Below are 21743 nucleotides of genomic sequence, written 5' to 3' on the forward strand. Positions count from 1 at the left end.
CTTTGGGTGCTAAGCTAAGAGGGGCACCTGTGATACCACAACTATACTATTTCTATACAAAATATCACAATTAGTAGCATCCAACTGGGTGCACCCAAGTGCAAGATTTTGATACGGCATGTAATGCAATTAGTAGCAAAAACTAACCCAGGTGAAAATATACAAGGGAAAAGGAGGGATGGGTGTGGCACCAAATAAAAAGTCACTTGTGCAGAAAAATGTTCCCAAACAGAGTCTGCTTGAGTGTTAGAAATTCCTTGAAGCTTACACAGACTGATCTTCATGTTAGATTCCACAAAAATTTTCCAATTACGTTTTTGCATCTTCTTCATTAATTCATAAGAATGATGATGGTTCAAAAATGATACTGAAAAATCTTGATGAAACTGCTGTGAAAGCTGACAGTGAGATAATGCACAATAATGCTAAGGTGATGAATACAGAAACTGGTGGGGGGGGGGGGGGGTGATTGACAGTGAAATAGTTGGGAGTGTACACAGATTCAGGTATCTGGGGGATAAAATAAAAGGTAAGCTACAGATGAACAACAACATAACAGACAGATTTCAAATACTACAGAAACTATGAAGTGCTGTAAAGAAAACCTATTGAGGCATATCAAATTGCAACATTCTGTGCTGATATTCATAAATGCTGCCTGGCCTACAACTAAGACTATTACTAAAGTATCCCATTGTGGGATGGTGTGCACAGGAAGCAAGATGATGTCCAGATAGCATTGAACAGTGGGAGTTTATTTTACGACAAAGCAAACACGAAAACATGAACAACAGAAAATAGATTCTCAATGAAAGGAAAATATGCGATCATCCTGATCTGTGAGGGGAATTGTTATGCTTTAAATACAGTTCCACAAAGGTGTGAGAGAAAGCACACAATTGATGAATTCTTCTCGGGTTAGCAGCCGAGTGGTGGTATTGTCTAGTCGCAATGTTTCAATTAGTTTCGTACCCATCATCTTATGGCGAAGTGACACTTCAGTGGATTATGCCAAGAAAGACAGCAACCGCCTATAACACACAATCTGTCACCATAGGGTACTCTGCAAGGTCAGGATTGTTCACATTGGTGGCTGCACTGGCGTAGTTTTGGTGTGCAATATGAGAAACTCATTGGTATTGCTTGGATTCATGGTCAGTTTCTAATTTGGTTTCAGAATTCATATTTCTGGAGCTGCAGCAGGCAGTGGTCCTATAATGACCATCTTGTGTATGGATACTAGAAACCAGTGGTATTATGTGGCTTCATTGATGCAAGGTAACACCAGATGTGTCTGGTGGTACTAGTGCCCTCTTTACTGCAGCAGATGTCACAGTGCAGCAGAGCTGCTTCAGCTACAGGCATCTGCAGAGTGCCAGCCCACTGGGCAATGTTGTGTGGTGTATGTGGTGAGTCATCAGGCACCAGCCATACACTGCACTCAACTTCCTGTCAGAGGAAGGTGGTGAAGCCATCTCAATGCATAAACAGTACCCAGGGCAGTAATGACAGCCAAAGACACAGTGTCTACTTTGAGCAAAAGAGCATGTACTCAGTGGAGGAGGAGGAACAAAAGATTTGGAGAGATGTCTGCGGGGGAAAAAAAGAAAAAAAAACATGATGAAGTTTTAATACAAAAATCAATGCAGGTGTTATTTTTGAGTGTAGAACCACTTGCAAGCATGATGTGAAAGAGGAGATTGAGATTTTCCAGGCACATCATGAGGCTGTATAGTGTATTGACCAAGAATATGTGGGGTTCAACATGGGAATTGGAGAACAAAAGAGGAAGAAGTCAGAGATGATTGGAAAGCAATTAGGATAGAAGAAAAGTCCGCAACAGTGCAAACTGGTCCAGCCACAGGAAAACAGTGAAAGATCGTGGATGGAGTGGTATCAGAATCAAAATTAGATCAACAAAACAGAGAGGGTTAAGAACCCTTAGAGAATGAAGTAGTATTTGCAAGAAAGAAGACTTACTGAACAAGTCACTCATGGCCCAAAAAGGTCAAAAGAAACCTAATAATAATTCAGACTAGGTAGTACAAAAAATACAGAGTAAAATAAAATGGATTTCAGTGAGAACTATCTTGTAGTTTTGAACTTCTGTAATATCTTGTCATCCAGCTACTTTGATAGATATATACTTATTGATAAATACTGTATATTTTCATGATGTTTAACCAGGTCTACAAGCACACCAAAACCACAGTCACTGTATAGCTTATTTGACCGTGTGGAACTCTCATCACTTTTCGTAAGCCATGCTCTTACACTAATAACACCTGCAGCCACATATAAAGAAAGACAACTTGCACGCATCTACCTTTGAAACTCAACCTTCAATGTTATATACTATTAAGGACAAGGGGCAGCAGCCTTTTCAGTAGTTGCAGGGGCAACAGTCTGGATGATTAACTGATCTGGCCTTGTAAACGATGATTGACTGATCTGGCCTTGTAAACCAAAATGGCCTTGCTGTGCTGGTATTGCGTACAGCTGAAAGCAACGGGAAACTACAGCCATAATTTTTCCTGAGGGCATGCAGCTTTACTGTATGGTTAAATGATGATGGCGTCCTCTTGGGTAAAATATTCTGGAGGTAAAATAGTCCCCCATTCAGATCTCCGGGCAGGGACTACTCAGGAGGAAGTTGTTATCAGGAGAAAGAAAACTGGCGTTCTATGGATCGGAGCGTGGAATGTCAGATCCCTTAATCGAGCAGGTTAGAAAATTTAAAAAGGGAAACAGATAAGTTAAAGTTAGATACAGTGGGAATCAGTGAAGTTCAGTGGCAGGAGGAACAAGACTTTTGGTCAGGTGAATACAGGGTTATAAATACAAAATCAAATAGGGGTAATGCAGGAGTAGCTTTAATAATGAATAATAAAATAGGAGTGCGGGTAAGCTATTACAAACAGCATAGTGAACGCATCATTGTGGCCAAGATAGACACAAAGCCCACGCCTACTACAGTAGTACAAGTTTATATGCCTACTAGCTCTATAGATGATGAAGAAATTGATGAAATGTATGATGAGATAAAAGAAATTATTCAGGTAGTGAAGGGAGACAAAAATTTAATAGTCATGGGTGATTGGAATTCAACAGTAGGAAAAGGAAGAGAAGGAAACGTAGTAGGTGAATATGGATTGGGGCTAAGAAATGGAAGAGGAAGCCGCCTGGTAGAATTTTGCACAGAGCATAACTTAATCATAGCTAACACTTGGTTCAAGAATCATGAAAGAAGGTTGTATACATGGAAGAACCCTGGAGATACTGACAGGTTTCAGATAAATTATATAATGGTAAGACAGAGATTTAGGAACCAGGTTTTAAATTGTAAGACATTTTCAGGGGCAGATGTGGACTCTGACCACAATCTATTGGTTATGAACTGTAGATTAAAACTGAAGAAACTGGAAAAAGGTGGTATGATACCCTAACATTCTATTACTTACTGTCATCCTTTCTTCCCTAACCAAGTGTCTGAAATTTAATGCTTATTTTTCAAAGCTCTGTCCCTCCACCACTGAGTAAGGAGTGTCATGAATTTGGTGAGTCCTACTTTTATTCTGTAATTTCTACCTTTCAGTCTGTCAGGAGGTTTCAATTTGTAGAATATTAGTCAAATCCTGTTATACTTAGGAATAATGATTTTTTTATGCCTTAGTCAATATGTTCTTTATTTTATTTTCATCAATTTCACATTTGATTCCTTACCTAGTGTATTTCTGATTATTTTAATGTTTACCACACATCTCTTGTGATGAACTGTAGTTAACAGAGAACTGATATCGTACTTGATGCTTTTGCTTTTCTGCCTAGTTATGAACTCCACCTCTTTTCTCAGCTTAGTTACTCTCTTTTTAGTAAAGTAACACTTGCTTGCAGAAGCCTATGTGTCATGCATTTACTCTACTGCTAACAATGCCGCATCTGTTGCATGATTACAGTTTGGCAAAATTTGGACTGACAGTCACCTCAAACTTATTTACCTATGAGCAGGAAGTGTCATCAGCTTGATTTAAAAAAAAAAGAATGATGCAAGACATGTGTTCCTTTTCTTATGAAACCTCAAAAGCTGTGATCATGTTAAAATATACTATCTCCAAACATACAATTTTAGGTGTTTGTAACTATAAATATAAATTCTGCGAAGCCCCAAACAGGAGAGTAGCACATTATTTGTCATGATAAAACTCTCTCTGTCTTAATAAACCTTTCACAAAGTATAATACTGTTATAGAAAAAGTCAAAAGTTGGGCTGTATTAAAGGCGAATCATCATGTGGTTGCTTTAACGTTTTACTGTGCGTTTTTCACTGTTTTATAAAATGCGATTATGTCTGTGTAGCTTTAGTGACAATTTTAATTGATGCAGGTCTGACAATGACAGTGAGGGCCCTGACATATCTATTGGAGCTGAAATGCGTGGGAATCTGCTCAACAGAGTGAAGGAGAATGATTTTACAGATTCATACTCTCCCCCTCCAGCTATTTCTTCAGATGGAGAGCAGTTGCTGGAGCAAACCAGACACCAGGTAATTAATTTGCGTAGCACATCTGAAGACAACTATTTGATGTGGGTAATACTGAGTGTAGAAGTATTTAACAACTAAAGGGTTTATATCCAAAGAATTGGTTTCTAATAATAATGATCTTAACAGACTGTTAGACTCTTTTTAAGATTCCTTCAGTGTGTCAAAATATCCTTACACATGTTGTATATATCTTCGTTACCTGTTCCTTTTTGTTAACCACTCATTCTGAAAGTTTAGTGTTGGATACTTTTTTACTCTGTGTGCCTCTGACTGAGTTTCAAATCTTTGTATTTAATTGAATGATTTCTGAACACTCTTCGAATGATTCAGTAAGTGTTGGTATTTGTTTTAAATTTCTGAACTTGTAATTATTATGAATTACTCTCTACTGCTGTACCTATACCACAGATATAGTATAGAAGTAACTAAATAATTTGTATAGTAATTCTCATTTTAAGTGCATAAGAAATAATGATCATACTGAAAGTTACTAGGAATAATAGTATATCATTTATTGTGTTGGGGTCTGAAAATTTTCCTTGGTGTCAAAGTTTCTCTTTTTAACCAGAATTGACTGCACTCTGACATGCATTAGATAAAGACAGTACGGAGTATTTGAATATCACTGCCAGAATCTCTTTTATCATTAAGTAAGAGGATAACTTTGTGCATACATTCATAGATGTGTCTGATTATAGAAATTCAAAAGGAAGATTATAACACACAGTTTTTGAGATGACAATCCAGAACATTGTACTTAAGCCCAAGCTCAGCATGTAAGTCATACAAATAGTCTAAAAGAAGAACTTCACCAGAATGAAATCTTTTATTCTATTTGATGAACATGTGTTGGGCTGAGAATTTGTGATGGGTCATTACCTGATTGAAACCAAAACATAAGTGTTCATAATGGAATTAGTAATGGCCTGTTAAAACTTTGAACTAAACTGTCTCATGTGACAATCTTAACAAGTTCAGTTGCAACAACTTATGTCCACAAAGAGCAAATTTCAAATCTAGCACACAGAGCAAACCTATTTTGAATCTTCAGAATTTATTTATTTAAAAAAATTTGATTTTTAAGGTTGAATAACAAGTACAATGTTTTTGTTCTATTGATTTTTGTTTATTTTGAACTAGTTTTTGGCTTATTAAACCATCTTCAGGAAACAGCTGACTAGTGTCTTGAAGGGACACTGGCTCTTAGGTAACCAAACAATATAGGCAAAGATACAATCACTTACATACAGTGTTGTGCATCAAACTTGTTTCTTAATGTTGAAGTTACACTTTACACAGTGAGCAGTGTTAAGCAAAATAAATAATTAAGCTACACAATATTCTACTAAACTGACTACTCTTCATTTATGTTGTGCAACAAACATGGTTTTTAACTTTGTAAACTAAACTTTAAGCAATGGACAGTTGCACACACAATAATTAAAATACATAACTGTACAATGTTACAGGTTATATGGTTCTGATGCCATAGTTCGCGATGTCATGTCTTTGTTTGAGAGAGGAAAGTTGCCACTCACCATATAGCAGAGACAAGAGATGTTGAGTTGCGGTAAGAAGTCCCTTCTGTACAGTCTAGCCACCCATGCTCATTGCATCTGCAGTGACGAGCAGTCTGTTTCAAACTATACCAAGAGTCTCACTGAAACCTGACTGTTTCAAACTGTACCAAGAGTCTCACTGAAACCTTCACTGACTGTAATTATGCTCCAAACCTTGTACAAAAACAAATCTCCTGTGCCTTATCTTTCCAGTCTCCACCACCTCCCAAAGTCCCACAGTCCAGCCACAGAGGAGCATTCCCCTCATAACTCAGTACCATCCAGGACTGGAGCAACTGAATTACATTCTCCACAAGAGTTAAATTACTTCTCGTCATGCCCTGAAATGGGAAATGTCCTGCCCACTATCCTTCACACACCTCCTACAGTGGTATTCTGATGTCCACTGAACCTACACAGTATACTCGTCCATCCTTACACAATCCCTGCTCCTTACTGCCATCCAGTCACCGCTCCCATCACGCACTGGTGCTATTGCTCGCAGTGTCGTTTCAGTTGTCCGAGACTGCAGACGTGTGTGCAAGTTGCGTTTGCATGAGTGTGTGTGCGTGTGTGTATGTGCATCTATTGCTGACAAAGACCTTAATGGCCGAAAGCTATAATTGTGTGCATCTTTTTGTTGTTTCTATCGCAACTCAGCATATCCGCTATATGGTGAGTGGCAATTTTCCATCACTAATATTGTTGCATTCTGTCCTGGATTTTCCATTGTTTGATTGAGTGAATACTAGTAACATAAGTTGAGCAACAAGCATGCTTTACATTGTAAATAAAATTTTTATGCAATGGGCAGTATTAAACATAGTACATGGTTAAATACGCAATATTAAAGTATGTTGTTGTTGTTGTTGTGTTCTTCAGTCATGAGACTGGTTTGATGCAGCTCTCCATGCTACTCTATCCTGTGCAAGCTTCTTCATCTCCCAGTACCTACTGCAGTCTACATCCTTCTGAATCTGCTTAGTGTCTTCATCTCTTGGTCTCCCTCTACGATTTTTACGCTCCATGCTGCCCTCCAGTGCTAAATTTGTGATCCCTTGATGCCTCAGAACATGTCCTACCAACCGGTCCCTTCTTTTTGTCATGTTGTGCCACAAACTTCTCCCCAATCCTATTCAATACCTCCTCATTAGTTATGTGATCTACCCATCTAATCGTCAGCATTCTTCTGTAGCACCACATTTCCAAAGCTTCTATTCTCTTCTTGTCCAAACTATTTATCGTCCATGTTTCACTTCCATACATGGCTACACTCCATACAAATACTTTCAGAAACGACTTCCTCACACTTAAATCTATACTCAATGTTAACAAATTTCTCTTCTTCAGAAACGCTTTCCTTTCCATAGCCAGTCTACATTTTATATCCTCTCTACTTCAGCCATCATCAGTTATTTTGCTCCCCAAATAGCAAAACTCCTTTACTACTTTAAGTGTCTCATTTCCTAATCTAATACTCTCAACATCACCCGACTTAATTCGACTACATTCCATTATCCTCATTTTGCTTTTGTTGATGTTCATCTTATATCCTCCCTTCAAGACACCATCCATTCTGTTCAACTGTTCTTCCAAGTCCTTTGCTGTCTCTGACAGAATTACAATGTCATCAGCAAACCTCAAAGTTTTTATATCTTCTCCATGGATTTTAATACCTACTCCGAAATTTTTTTTTTTTTTTTTTTGTTTCCTTTACTGCTTGCTCAATGTACAGATTGAATAGCATCGAGGAGAGGCTACAACCCTGTCTCACTCCCTTCCCAACCACTGCTCCCCTTTCATGTCCCTCGACTCTTATAACTGCCATCTGCTTTCTGTACAAATTGTAAATAGCCTTTTGCTCCCTGTATTTTACCCCTGCCACCTTCAGAATTTGAAAGAGAGTATTCCAGTCAACATTGTCAAAAGCTTTCTCTAAGTCTACAAATGCTAGAAACCTAGGTTTGCCTTTCCTTAATCTAGCATCTAAGATAAGTCGTTGGGTCAGTGTTGGCCTCACGTGTTCCTACATTTCTACGGAATCCAAACTGATCTTCCCCGAGGTCGGTTTCTACCAGTTTTTCATTCGTCTGTAAAGAATTCGCGTTAGTATTTTGCAGCTGTGACTTATTAAATTGCTAGTTCGGTAATTTTCACATCTGTCAACACCTGCTTTCTTTGGGATTGGAATTATTATATTCTTCTTGAAGTCTGAGGGAATTTCACCTGTCTCATACATCTTGCTTACCAGATGGTAGAGTTTTGTCAGGACTGGCTCTCCCAAGGCTATCAGTAGCTCTAATGGAATGTTGTCTACTCCCGGGGCCTTGTTTCGACTCAGGTCTTTCAGTGCTCTGTCAAACTCTTCACACAGTATTGTATCTCCCATTTCATCTTCTTCATCTTCTTCATCCTCTTCCATTTCCATAATACTGTCCTCAAGAACATCGCCCCTGTATAGACCCTCTATATACTCCTTCCACCTTTCTGCTTTCCCTTCTTTGCTTAGAATTGCGTTTCCATCTGAGCTCTTGATATTCATGCAAGTGGTTCTCTTTTTCCCAAAGGTATCTTTAATTTTCCTGTAGGCAGTATCTGTCTTACCCCTCATGAGATAAGCCTCTACATCCTTACATTTGTCCTCTAGCCATCCTTGCTTAGCCATTTTGCACTTCGTGTCAATCTCATTTTTGAGACGTTTATATTCCTTTTTGCCTGCTTCATTTAGTACATTTTTGTATTTTCTCCTTTCATCAATTAATTTCAGTATCTCTTCTGTTACCCAAGGGTTTCTACTAGCCCTCGTCTTTTTGCCTACTTGATCCTCTGCTGCCTTCACTATTTCATCCCTCAAAGCTACCCATTCTTCTTATACTGTATTTTTTTCCCCCCATTCCTGTTAACCATTTCCTAATGCTCTCTCTGAAACTCTCTACAACCTCTGGTTCTGCCAGTTTATCTAGGTCCCATCTCCTTAAATTCCCACCTTTTTGCAGTTTCTTCAGTTTTAATCTACAGTTCATAACCAATAGATTTGAATTCCAATCACCCATGACTATTAAATTTTCATCTCCCTTCACTACCTGAATAATTTCTTTTACCTCACCATACATTTCATCAATTTCTTCATCATCTGCAGAGCTAGTTGGCATATAAACTTGTACTACTGTAGTAGGTGTGGGCTTCGTGTCTATCTTGACCACAATGATGCGTTCACTATGTTGTTTGTAGTAGCTTACCCGAACTCCTATTTTTTTTATTCATTATTAAAGCTACTCCTGCATTACCCCTATTTGATTTTGTATTGATAACCCTGTATTCACCTGACCAAAAGTCTTGTTCCTCCTGCCACCGAACTTCACTGATTCCCACTATATCTAACTTTAACCTATCTGTTTCCCTTTTTAAATTTTCTAACCTACCTGCCCTATTAAGGGATCTGACATTCCACGCTCCGATCCATAGAACGCCAGTTTTCTTTCTCCTGATAACGACGTCCTCTTGAGTAGTCCCCGCCGGAGATCCAAATGGGGGACTATTTTACCTCCGGAATATTTTACCCAAGAGGACGCCATCATCATTTAATCATACAGTAAAGCTGTATGCCCTCGTGAAAAATAACGGCTGTAGTTTCCCCTTGCTTGCAGTCGTTCGCAGTACCACAACAGCAAGGCCGTTTTGGTTAGTGTTACAAGGCCAGATCAGTCAATCATCCAGACTGTTGCCCCTGCAACTACTGAAAAGGCTGCTGCCGCTCTTCAGGAACCACACGTTTGTCTGGCCTCTCAACAGATACCCCTCCGATGTGGTTGCACCTATGGTACGGCTATCTGTATCATTGAGGCACACAAGCCTCCCCACCAACGGCAAGGGCCATGGTTCATGGGGGGTAAATAACATTTTCATGCAATGGGCAGTATTAAACATAGTACATGGTTAAATACGCTATATTAAAGTAATACAAAATATATTCTTGAAGTTTCAGGGGTAAGGAATAGGAAATTATGTTATGTTTTAAGTTTGAGTATCAGTATGTGCCATTGTGGCGGTTTGTGGGTATGTGGTAGGTTGATAGCATCATGTGAAGCATAAAAATGGGGATATGCTTCACATGATTGTATCAAGCATCCACACACCCACAAACCATCACAATGACACATACTGCTACAAAAAGTAAAACATAAAAGAATTGCCTATTCCTTAACCCACAGTCTTCAACTACATAAATTGTAATACTTTAATATTGTAATTTTAACTATGTACTGTGTTTAATATTGCCCATTGCATAAAAATCAAACACTGGTAGATCCAGGATGGAGTGTAACAATATTATGAGAAGGAAAGTTGCTACTCACCATATAGTGGAGGTGCTGAGTTGCAGGTATGCACAACAAAAAGACTCTCACAATTATAGCTTTAGCCATTAAGGCCTTCGTCAATAATAGACACTCAAACGCGCACACACACACACTCACACAAACGCAACTCATACACATGACTGTAGTCTCAGGCGACTGAAGACTGAAACTACACTACAAGCAGCAGCACCAGTGCATGATGGGAGTGTGACTGGGTGGGAGTAAGGTGGAGGCTGGGGTGGGGAGAGGGAGGAATATTATGGTGAGGGGTGACAGACAGTGAAGTGCTGCAGGTTAGATGTATGGCAGGGGAGAGGTGCCCGGGGGGGGGGGGGGGGGGGGAGGAAGGAGGAGAAAAGGAGAGAAATATAAAAAGGCTGGGTGTGGTGATAGAATGACAGTGGTGTGGTGCTGAAATGGGAACAGGGAAGGGGCTGGATGGGTGAGGACAGTGAATAACAAAGGTTGAGGCCATTAGGGTTGTGAGGATGTAGGATGTATTGTAGGGAATGTTCCCACCTGCACAATTCAGAAAAGCTGGTGTTGTGGAAGGACCTATACGACACAGGCTGTGAAGCAGTCATTGAAATGAAGGATATCATGTTTGGCAGCGTGTTCAGCAACAGGGTAGTCTACTTGTTTCTTGGCCACAGTTTGTCGGTGGCCATTCATGTGGACAAACAGCTTGTTGGTTGTCATGCCTACATAGAATGCAGCACAATGGTTGCAGCTTAGCTTACAGACCACATGAATGGTTTCACAGGTGACCCTGCCTTTGATGGGATAGGTGATGTTAGTGACCGGACTGGAGTAGGTGGTGGTGGGTGGATGTATGGGACAGGTCTTGCAACTAGGTCTATTACAGGGATGTGAGCTGTGGTGTCACCGCCAGACACCACACTTGCTAGGTGGTAGCTTAAATCGGCCGCGGTCCATTTAGTACATGTCGGACCCGCGTGTCGCCACTGTGTGATCGCAGACCGAGCGCCACCACAAGGCAGGTCTCGAGATACGGGATAGCACTCGCCCCAGTTGTACAACGACTTTGCTAGCGACTACACTTACGAAGCCTTCTCTCATTTGCCGAGAGACAGTTAGAATAGCCTTCAGCTAAGTCCATGGCTACGACCTAGCAAGGCGCCATTAACCGTATCTGAAGATAGTCTTATTTGTATTATCAAGAGCGATGTACCACAAGGATAATTAAAAGTTAAGTATTCAAGGAGCTGCATACTTTTCTTGCATACCATTCACTACTTATCCTGTTCCAGAATTCACGCCCGTCTGCGTTAGATAGCTTCCATTTCGGCCTCCTCTATCTACAAGGTGTTGGCACATTTACCAACACATCATGAGCCATGAGATATGGGATTGGGAGGAGGGGTTGTGGAAGGATGGATGAGAATATTGTGTAGGTTTGGTGGACGATGGAATACCACTGCAGGACGAGTGGGAAGGATAGTGGGCAGGACATTCCTCATTTCAGGGCATGACAAGAGGTAATCGAAACCCAGGCGGAGAATGTAATTCAGTTACTCCAGTCCTGGATGGTACTGAGTTACAAGAGGAATGCTTCTCTGTGACAGGACAGTGTGACTTTGTGAGGTGGTGGGAGACTGGAAAGATAAGACATGGGAGATTTGTTTTTGTACAAGGTTGGAGTGATAATTAAGATCAGTGAAGGCTTCAGATTCCCCTCGTAACTCAGTACCACCCAGGATTGGAGCAACTGAATTACATTCACCACCAGGGTTTTGATTACCTCTCGTCATGCCCTGAATTGAGAAATGTCCTGCCCGCTATCCTTGCCACACCTCCCACAGTGATATTCCACCATCCACCAAACCTACACAATATACTTGTTCATCCTTACACAACCGCTGCTCCCAGTCCCTTACCTCATGGCTCATATCCCTGTAATAGACCTAGATGCAAGATCTGTTCCATACATCCTCCTACCACCCCCTACTCCAGTCTGGTCACTAACATCATCTACCCCATCAAAAAGGCAGGGCCACCTGTAAAATGAGTCATGTGGTCTACAAGCTAAGCTTTAACCACTGTGCTGCATACTACGTAGGCATGACAACCAACAAGCTGTCTGTCCGCGTGAATGGCCACTGACAAACTGTGGCCAAGAAACAAGTGGACCACCCTGTTGCTGAACATGCTGCCAAACATGATATCTTCGTTTCAGTGACTGCTTCACAGTCTGTGCCATATGGATCCTTCCCATCAACACCAGCTTTTCTGAATTGCGCAGGTGGGAACTTTCCCTACAATACATCCTACATTCCTGTAACCCTCCTGGTCCCAACCTTCGCTATTAACTGTCCTCATCCATGCAGCCCCATCCCTGTTCCCATTCCAGCACTACATTGCCGTCATTCCACCACCACACCCAGTCTTTTTATTTCACTCCTTTTCTGCTTCTCCCCCCTCTCCTCCCCACCTCTCCCGTGCCATCCATCTAATGTGCAGCACTTCGCTGTGTGCCACCCCGACCATACTATCCCTTCCTCTCCCCGTCCCAGCCTCCTCCTTACCCCCACCTAGTCGCACTCCCATCAGGCACTGGTGCTGCTGCTTCCTGCAGTGTGGTTTCAGTTGCCTTAGACTACAGTCATGTTTGTGAGTTGCATTTGCATGAGTGTATGTGTGTATGTGTATGTGTGTGTCTATTGTTGTCGAAGGCCTTAAGAGCTGAAAGCTATAATTGTGAGAGTCTTTTTGTTGTGCCTATCTGTGACTCAGCATCTCTGCTCTATGGTGAGTGGCAATTTTCCATTGCATAAAAATGTTCTTTTTATAATGTAAGACGTGTTTGTTGCTCATCATAAGTTAGTAGTTCACTTAAATAATTCTCATCCAGTTCACGACCTCATAAACTATGGCACATAACTGCATAACCTGTAATACTGTTAAGAATATGTATTCTAATTATTGTGTATAATACTGTCCATCGTATAAAGTTTAGTTTAAAGTGTTAAAAAAGATGTATTTTGCACAACATAATGAAGAGTACGCACAGTTCCTCCGCCAATGACAAAAAAATAGTGTTATAACCATTTAACCTGTAATATTGTGTAGTTTAATTATTGTGTGTAACATTGTCCATTGCGTAATGTGTAATTGCATAATTAAGAAAAAAGTTTGATGCACAACACATTATGTATGTGATATATCTTTGCCTATAATGTTTGGTCACCGAAGAAGTAGTGTCCCTTCCAGACACTAGGCAGTTGTTTCCTGAAGAAGCCGAAAACTAGTTCAAAATAAACAAGAATCAGTAGAACAAAAACAGTGCACTTGTTATTGAACCTTAAATATGGAATTGCTCTACCAGGAAGTAATGGAAGAATCCATTAAGGAAGAGAAAAAGGGAGAGATATATTTTGAGGACAAAATGTTGGTCATTTATTAACTAAGCACATGAACTTTCTTGTAATTTCCTTTTCAGTAATAAAAATAAAATACTTTCCTCACTGACTAGTTTTTAACAATCATAGTTGTCCAGGTGGTGAGCCATTGTGTGGTGTGAAGTGCTCATATGTTGCATCATGCACATGGAGTTGTCCACCTAGCAGTTGATACTCTTTCACTCTGTTACTTCAAAAGACCATCATTTAACAGAATTTCAAGGGACTGAAAAATAGCCAGTTCAATTTAATGAAGTTTGAATTAACAAGTTTATTTATAAAAATATACAATTTTTGAGTTCATTTTTTCTCTTATTAAGCTTACCAGTTAATGAGTGTGCTTTATTTTTGTGACCTCTAAAGAAGAAGAAAAAATAACTACACTGTATAGGTACAATAGTATTTCAGGCATTTTTTTAATTGACAAAGTGTATGTACATAATGTTAAACGCATGTCAATTTTTTCAAACAAATTACATATATACATATTATGGAACAATACTGTAGCCATTGAACTAGTGTGTCATGTAATACAATAAATGATAATCTTAAGAAACACTTTAATGTACTGTTCTTTAACACACTAAGTTGTAATCAGAACTCATATTTTAGTTTGCAACAATCCTTATCCACTTCACATTTTACTTCTATACATTAATTTGAAAAAAAAATCGTTAATTGTTGTTTGTTGGGCTGTTGGTCATAATATTATGGTACTCTCCAAAGCTACCATATCAAGAGCAGCCCAAAATATCATGGAGACATCAGAAGTTGCAACAAATCTCCTGAGAACACCCAATTGCAGCTGCAGCTTCTTTTTTTTTTGGGGGGGGGGGGGGGGGGGTTGTAGTCATTCTTTATAGCCATTTACCGAGCGAGGTGGCGCAGTGGTTAGCACACTGGACTCGCATTCGGGAGGACGACGGTTCAATCCCGTCTCCAGCCATCCTGATTTAGGTTTTCCGTGATTTCCCTAAATCGTTTCAGGCAAATGCCGGGATGGTTCCTTTGAAAGGGCACGGCCGATTTCCTTCCCAATCCTTCCCTAACCCGAGCTTGCGCTCCGTCTCTAATGACCTCGTTGTCGACGGGACGTTAAACACTAACCACCACCACCACCACCTATAGCCATTCTCTGAAGATAACAGGAAAGCATTATCATTATCTTCTGCATGATCAACAGAACTGTTGGCTGGTTCTTCAGGAGCACAGATGTTGTCATCTGCCTGTGTCCATTCTTCCATATTGACAGTACAAGAGAGCACAAACCAAGTGTAACCGTGCGGAAGAGCAACTGCGGACTCCAAAGTTGTGTTCACGTTATGAATAAGTTCAGATGTTGGATTGTTAGTTTCCTCTTCAGTTTCAGTGGCTTTATCAGTTGCTGTCCATGCTTTCTTAAAACAGTTAGTTATAGTCTCTTTGGTAATTTATCCCAAGCAGCAGGTATGTTGCAGTTAGCTTGCAGTGCATTCCAATGTGGAATTGTTTCCTGTAGTTCAGTTGCACTGATGGCAGCTCTGATTTATGCTTCTTCTGAAAACACAACAGTTAGCCCTCAGAACACACCCAGAAATTACCTTTTTCTGGATGATTTAACCAGCCTTTTCTTGAGGCCTAGGCCAGATTACAGAATTTGCTGTGACCGCATGTGTTGAACCATTCAAACAGTGAATCCTCCTTTTCTTTATGTTTAGCTGGCCTTGCTATTGCCACTAAATGAACAGCTTGCAAGACTTTCGCTATTTTTTGTCTTGAACTTATTATCAATGGGAGAGTAGACTTCAGGATCTGAAAGTGCATTGCAGCCTGTGTTTTAGTTTTCTCTGCATGTGTAGAATTTGCTGCTTTTTGTTTTAGTGTCAGAGCATTATGAGCTCATTACTGTGTTGGTGGACTATTGCAAGTGATGAAGCAAAAGGAAAAAAAAACACATTCATTGATCACAAACAGGGACAGAAAGCTCTCTGGATTGTTGTAGGTCGCTCGCTGCATATGTTCTGCTGACCAGCCCCTCTTTTCCCCCATCCTTGAGCCTTGAGTCTTATACTGTGGAAGTGAGCAGCATGCAGGCAATTGGGCCATTGTTTCAAAATTATTGTACAATACATTATTGAGAAAAATTATGTGAAATGTATAATGAAAAATACATGTAGTGCATATCAATGTAATTCAGCAGAGTTAACTGAGTTTTTGGTTTATCTGGTTTCAAAATAACGACAGTTTACTGTACATAGGGAAAAAATTAGGAACCAGTTGCAGTTAATGAGACAATCTGAAATACAAGGAAAGCAGGATTTGTGGCACGTGATGCAGCTCAAACTATAGTTATTAACCTTGTGCAGAGATGTTCCTCATCCTGTCTGCTGGAAGAAAGTATTGGAGACAATAAAAATCTGCCAAAATGTTTTGAAATCATTGTTTTATTGCATTATAAGCTTACTGGACAAAATGTTAGTCCCCACCTTAAAAGAGCACTCTGGTCTCTTTGGAACACTGGAGACAGTGTAAAACTGGTGCCAGGCAATCATGTGAGTCTCCATAACCGACATAAGTTGTGGCAGTGAAGTGGTGTGAATGTGCCAGTCAGTTGTGTGGAATCAGTGCTGTAAGATGAACCAAGGCAGAGATGTGACAGAATGGCAGAAATGAGTTAAGGTTATGACCATACCATGAATAAAATTGTCAAATTTAGTAGTGTATCGACACAGGTTGTGCAGTGTATTTATAAGGAATGTTGTACGATTTGCAGCTGAGTAACATGGTGTAAGAATAGTGATCATAACAAGACTCAAACCCACAGGAACCCTATGACATGTCTTGCCTTGTCAATGACAATTGATTTTTAAACCTGGTAGCAGTTCTTATTGTCAGTGAATGCAGATATACATCAACTAGTTTCTGAGCAGACTGTATGCAATGGATCTTTGGAGTCAGGCACCAGACAAACAGTCATTGCTTACAATGGTAGATAAAGCTGCACATCTTCAGTGTGCAAACAAGACAGAAACTGCACAATAATTGACTGGAGGCATTTAGTGGGGTCTAGCTAGTCATAATTTTGTCTCTTATCAACTTATTCCAGTCAAAAATTTATGTAACGTATCTTCTTCCTCTTTCATAATCTACTAGTAAATAACACCATAAGCAAAATCCAAGCTAATCTCTATGGGTAGCATATTTATCAGCCGACATCACATTTACCAACACTTTATTGCAACAAATCATACTAAAAGATTTGTTTAGAAGAGATCTTTATTATTAGCTTTCCATATGTTAGCTTTGTTACGAGCTTAATGTTTTTAACATTTTCAATTCTAAACATGAGATGCTTAATGTTTTGTGTATGTTTAATCTACAACGTTTTCGTGACACCTTGGCTATTGTGCTGTGATTGGCTGACAAAACCAAACTGAGCAATCACCATGTTGAATTAAATGTTTGAGTAGCTTGTCAGTTGCGCAGTTGTTTGAACCATCACTGTTTTCAAAGCATCAAGTTGTTTTCCCAGAAAAAGAATTAGAAGTAGCTGCAAATTTCTTTAAATTACAGTTTCCACACTTAATGTCATGAACTGAATGTGATGCTTAGCCAAAAGGACTTCCTGAAAGCATCAGCTGTTTGACCTTATTCAGCTGGAAACATCACCATTTTGTAGTTGGTTCTTCATGTTCCAAATGATCATCAATGGCAAGTGAGACCTTAACATACTGAAGAGATGCTGCAAAGTGAGATACATATTCACTAGTTTTCACTGCATCAATATTCCCTTGTTCATGAACAGAATGTCATTGAGGCGTGATTTTAGTAAAAAAAAAAGACCCATAAAAGGAAATCTTTGCCTTGCAATAAATGCTTCATGATTTTACACCACTTTAATTTTCACCTGAACTCCACTTTTGAAGTCATTCATAACTGGAACACTTTCGTAATGCTGAGCTGTCAGTTTTTCAGGCATTTCATTTTGTCTGCCTTGCTGAGAACAGCTACTGTTACATAATATGCAATGTGTCTTTCTGATTTTACAAAGGAAATAAATCTTTCATTTATATTTGGCAGTAACTCATCCCAAATTATTAGGACCAGTTGTGACTGATTTGGGAAATCAGTGGTTTCATCAAACTTCGATTGCAAGGGGAAATTAGCTTTTTTTCCCACTCCTGGTGAGATTGAGGCATACCTCATAAACTATCATAAATTAATTCCAGGAGTTCATTTTAAATTGTTTTGAACAGACCTAAGTAACTTGATTTTTTAAAATGTGTTGCATCAAGATGCCATCCCACTCTGAAATTAGACCAAGTAGCCCTCAGAAAATTCCTGTGATCCTGGTATTTTGTGTTTATTTTCGCTCCGTAAGAGAAGCTCAAATTTGCCTCAAGATTTGATGCAGTCTATAAGTTCACCCAGTTTATACTGGTTCTTTGGCACATTTTCAGTGTATTTCTCTATATTAAGGCAGTAAGCACTACATAGTTGACACATCTTTGTGTAAAAACTCTTTAAGGTTGTGATACTATTCTCAGTCCACATTCTATCAGTACAATTTGTAACAAGACAAGTGAAACAGAGAATTGAATTTTTTCACTTCACAACAACACAACCACTTAGCTGTATTATACATCCCTTTGTTGGAAATTGCATACATATCTTTGCCTTTGTTTACACTGTGTTTGTTCTGATTGATGTTCAGATTGGGCCTGTATGCACCTAATTCCTTCACTTTTGTCCTAAGTTTATGTTCAAAATTTTTGTGTAATAAATTGCACACTGCATTCATATTGTGCTGTTTTCAGACCCACAGGATGATATACTGCAGTAATTCACAACAAAACAAAACTCACTAGCACAATACATTCATAAAAGAAACATGCTAATAACACACTATATCCGACAAACACTGTCAGCAAGCTAGGAAACTGAGGTTTCCTATAATCATTAGTGAAACCCTCACTATATGGGTACACATTACTGTATTTTAGTATACTCTACCTTTAGAATCTTATTCCTACAGTGGATAAAATTGCTAATACCAGAATCAGAGAACTACCTAAAACACTATGAAAACCTTAATACTAAAAGTTGATTAATGACATAGCAAAGCATAATAGAGATGTACAGAGACAAGAATTAAATAGCAAAGTTTCAGCTACAGTGGAACATGAAAATAGTGTGGAAATTGGCAGGGCACTCTTAAGCTGTACAATCAGTGCCTTCAAGATGCCCATAACTGCTGTTCTCCAAAGAAGCCACGCCTGCAAATGTCATTCCAAGACACAGCCTAATGACTAGCTACTACCTGTTCAAAAAACATCACGCAGTTTCAGCAGTTCCACAGATGTTAACTGTCATTATTTAAATTAATGTGTGAAATGCATTCTGATGATTTAAATTCTATAATATATTATTGTAAAATGCATTTTAATGTTTATTTTAGGGGGGGCTCCATGTGAGAGACTTTAACTGCAAGCCAGTATTGGTTTGCACAATAATATTTTTACTTGTATGTTTGACAATGGAGAAACTTACCTGATTATTGGACTATTATAGGGGGATATCAGGGAACTTTTCAGGATTCTACAATAAGTGGATAAGGATAAGAGGTTGTAAATGCTAATTTTTTTTAGACCGCTCATAAATATTGTGCTTTGGAGGATCATCAGAATGATGACTTTTCTGGAAAACCTAGAATTTTCAGGAATTACATTTTACATGGAAAAATCTGGGTACCTCAGGGAATATCATAAACTCTCAGGGTTCTGTCTTTTAGTCTAGCATTTTAATTTAATTTTATTCAGCTTTTTAAGTGTGTTAATTACATGAATAATTCCCTATAAATTATTGATGTTTGAAAAGTGCAGTTAAACTACTCCTTATTGGCTAGAATGTCTCAGCCTTGAGGACAGAAACAACAGTACTGTGACGTGAGTTGCCCTCACCCCACCCCCCTTTTCCTGTTACTTTATCAGGAACTTCATATGGTATCATCTTCTTTCCCATACCTGGAATTCTTTTTCAAGTGTGAGTAACCACCCTGATCATGAATGTGCAGCTTGAAACTGTGGAGATTGTCCAGTTTCCAAAGATGCACCTAGTGCCTTCTTAAACATTTTGCTGCTCAGTAAAGATATTGCTTCACTGCTGAAGATAAATTTATCACATAACAGTCCTCTTCTGTAAGCACTGGAAATTGCCTTCAAAATTTCAAACTCTCAGCTGTATCATTAAGCATGAACATGTGTTTGAGCTACAAGTTGTAAATGTTCTGCTACTGCCATTCTTATTAGATCATTCTCATGATAAACCATATAGCATCCTATTTTCTATAAATTTTCTTGAGTCCATCGGTATATTGATAATAAATGTGGCCTTTTTTTGCTGTAAATTGCTTCTGGTTATATCAGATTCTGTAGAAACATATCAGAATATTTTCAATAAAATAATTTTAAGTTATTTTGAATGTGGAATCCTTATAAGCATAAAGTATTGCAGCAATGTTCCGTAAGGTAGACCACAATGTAGGTGAATTTAACAACATTGCATTATATTGTAGGCCAACTGTTGAGAATCTGTTGCAGCAGTCTGGCTTGGTGATTGTTCTAAGTAAATTAATAGCACTGTCTGTAGCACCACCCACCTGAAAATTTGGTGGGTTATATACAGTTACCATATATTCAAGGTCTGGAAGAGAATATACAGCCACTGTGTATTGAAGGTTTGGGAAACAATCTATTAAAGAGATTTCCTGCAGTTTATAACTGACCATAACTTAACTAAACCAACATAGCACTGCGCATATTTTTAGGAACTTCATAAAGTTTAACTGATATTAAAGATGAATGTGGGACTGACAGCATATATTTTCTAGCCATTGTTTCATTTTTTTCCATGCTGTGCTGCAGGAAATGAAGAAGAGTGGAAAATGCTATGTTTCACAGCTGCTATTTAAGTTAAAAAGTAGCCTACAATAGTTTTGTCTGTTAACGTAAAATGCAGTACCATATCTCTAATAACAGAGCCATTGGGGAATCATGAGAACAACCCAGTAATTTGTGCATGTCTAGAATTTATGAGCAATGACATTAAAAGTGTAGCACCATGCAATATTTGTTTAGACTCTGTATAGTTACCGGAAGCTCCAAACCATTTAGCTAACAATACAGCTCCTTAATTTTTTTTCCCCCACCATTGGAAGACGTGTAAACATAACTCTGTCTTCAATGAAATATGTCAAAAACTTTTAGTGCATTAGATGACGCAACTTAGCTCATAATTAATCCTTGCATGTAAAGGTCGTGTGTTCATGAACCAGATCTATCTGCATTGTTCAGAATACAAATGCACTACACTCCATGATAAAGTAATTTGGTAACAGTCTTGCTGCCACTAAAGTAACTGGTTTTTTCTTTGTATGATTTTTCAGGCGATGGAAGAGTTAAAAAAAGTATTTGTGCCAGAGTTAGCACATAGAACATATCTCCCATTGCTAAGATTCCTTGGTGAATCAGTTATGGCACAGTCTCTGAAGAACGAGGAATTTATTAGAAGTCTGTGTTCTCAGGCTGAACAGGAGAGTCAGCAACAGGCATCCCCTGTGGGAAGTGAGTAGTCACTTTGAGTAATCCTAATAAGATGCAAACTGTGAATAGAGTGATACCTCTTAATGCTCTCCTTACCATTAGAATAAAAGTTTTTTGTGATTTCTCAGTTGTGGAAGACACAAGATGCTCATCTGACCGGTTGTCTCCAAGTGGGACACAGGTGGCAGAGAGGACATCAACTGGTAGCTTTGGGAGTAATGTTGAAGTTGTTGGCAATAGAATTGATTTACAGGTATGTTCCTCGGACTACATGTAGTAGTAAC

The 21743-nt window shown here is 39.1% G+C and overlaps 1 protein-coding gene across 1 annotated transcript in view; it reads left to right on the forward strand.

Annotated features, from left to right (window-relative positions):
* Positions 1-21743, forward strand: part of LOC126412163 (WD repeat-containing protein 81) — a 300014-nt gene that overhangs the window by 220862 nt on the left and 57409 nt on the right. Inside the window, exons 20-22 of the mRNA XM_050081630.1 lie at positions 4384-4543; positions 21303-21480; positions 21588-21712. Coding sequence (XP_049937587.1) covers positions 4384-4543; positions 21303-21480; positions 21588-21712 — 463 coding nt within the window. The remainder of the gene's footprint in view (positions 1-4383; positions 4544-21302; positions 21481-21587; positions 21713-21743) is intronic.

Source organism: Schistocerca serialis, chromosome 7, assembly GCF_023864345.2.
Source record: "Schistocerca serialis cubense isolate TAMUIC-IGC-003099 chromosome 7, iqSchSeri2.2, whole genome shotgun sequence".
Lineage (NCBI taxonomy): Eukaryota > Metazoa > Arthropoda > Insecta > Orthoptera > Acrididae > Schistocerca > Schistocerca serialis.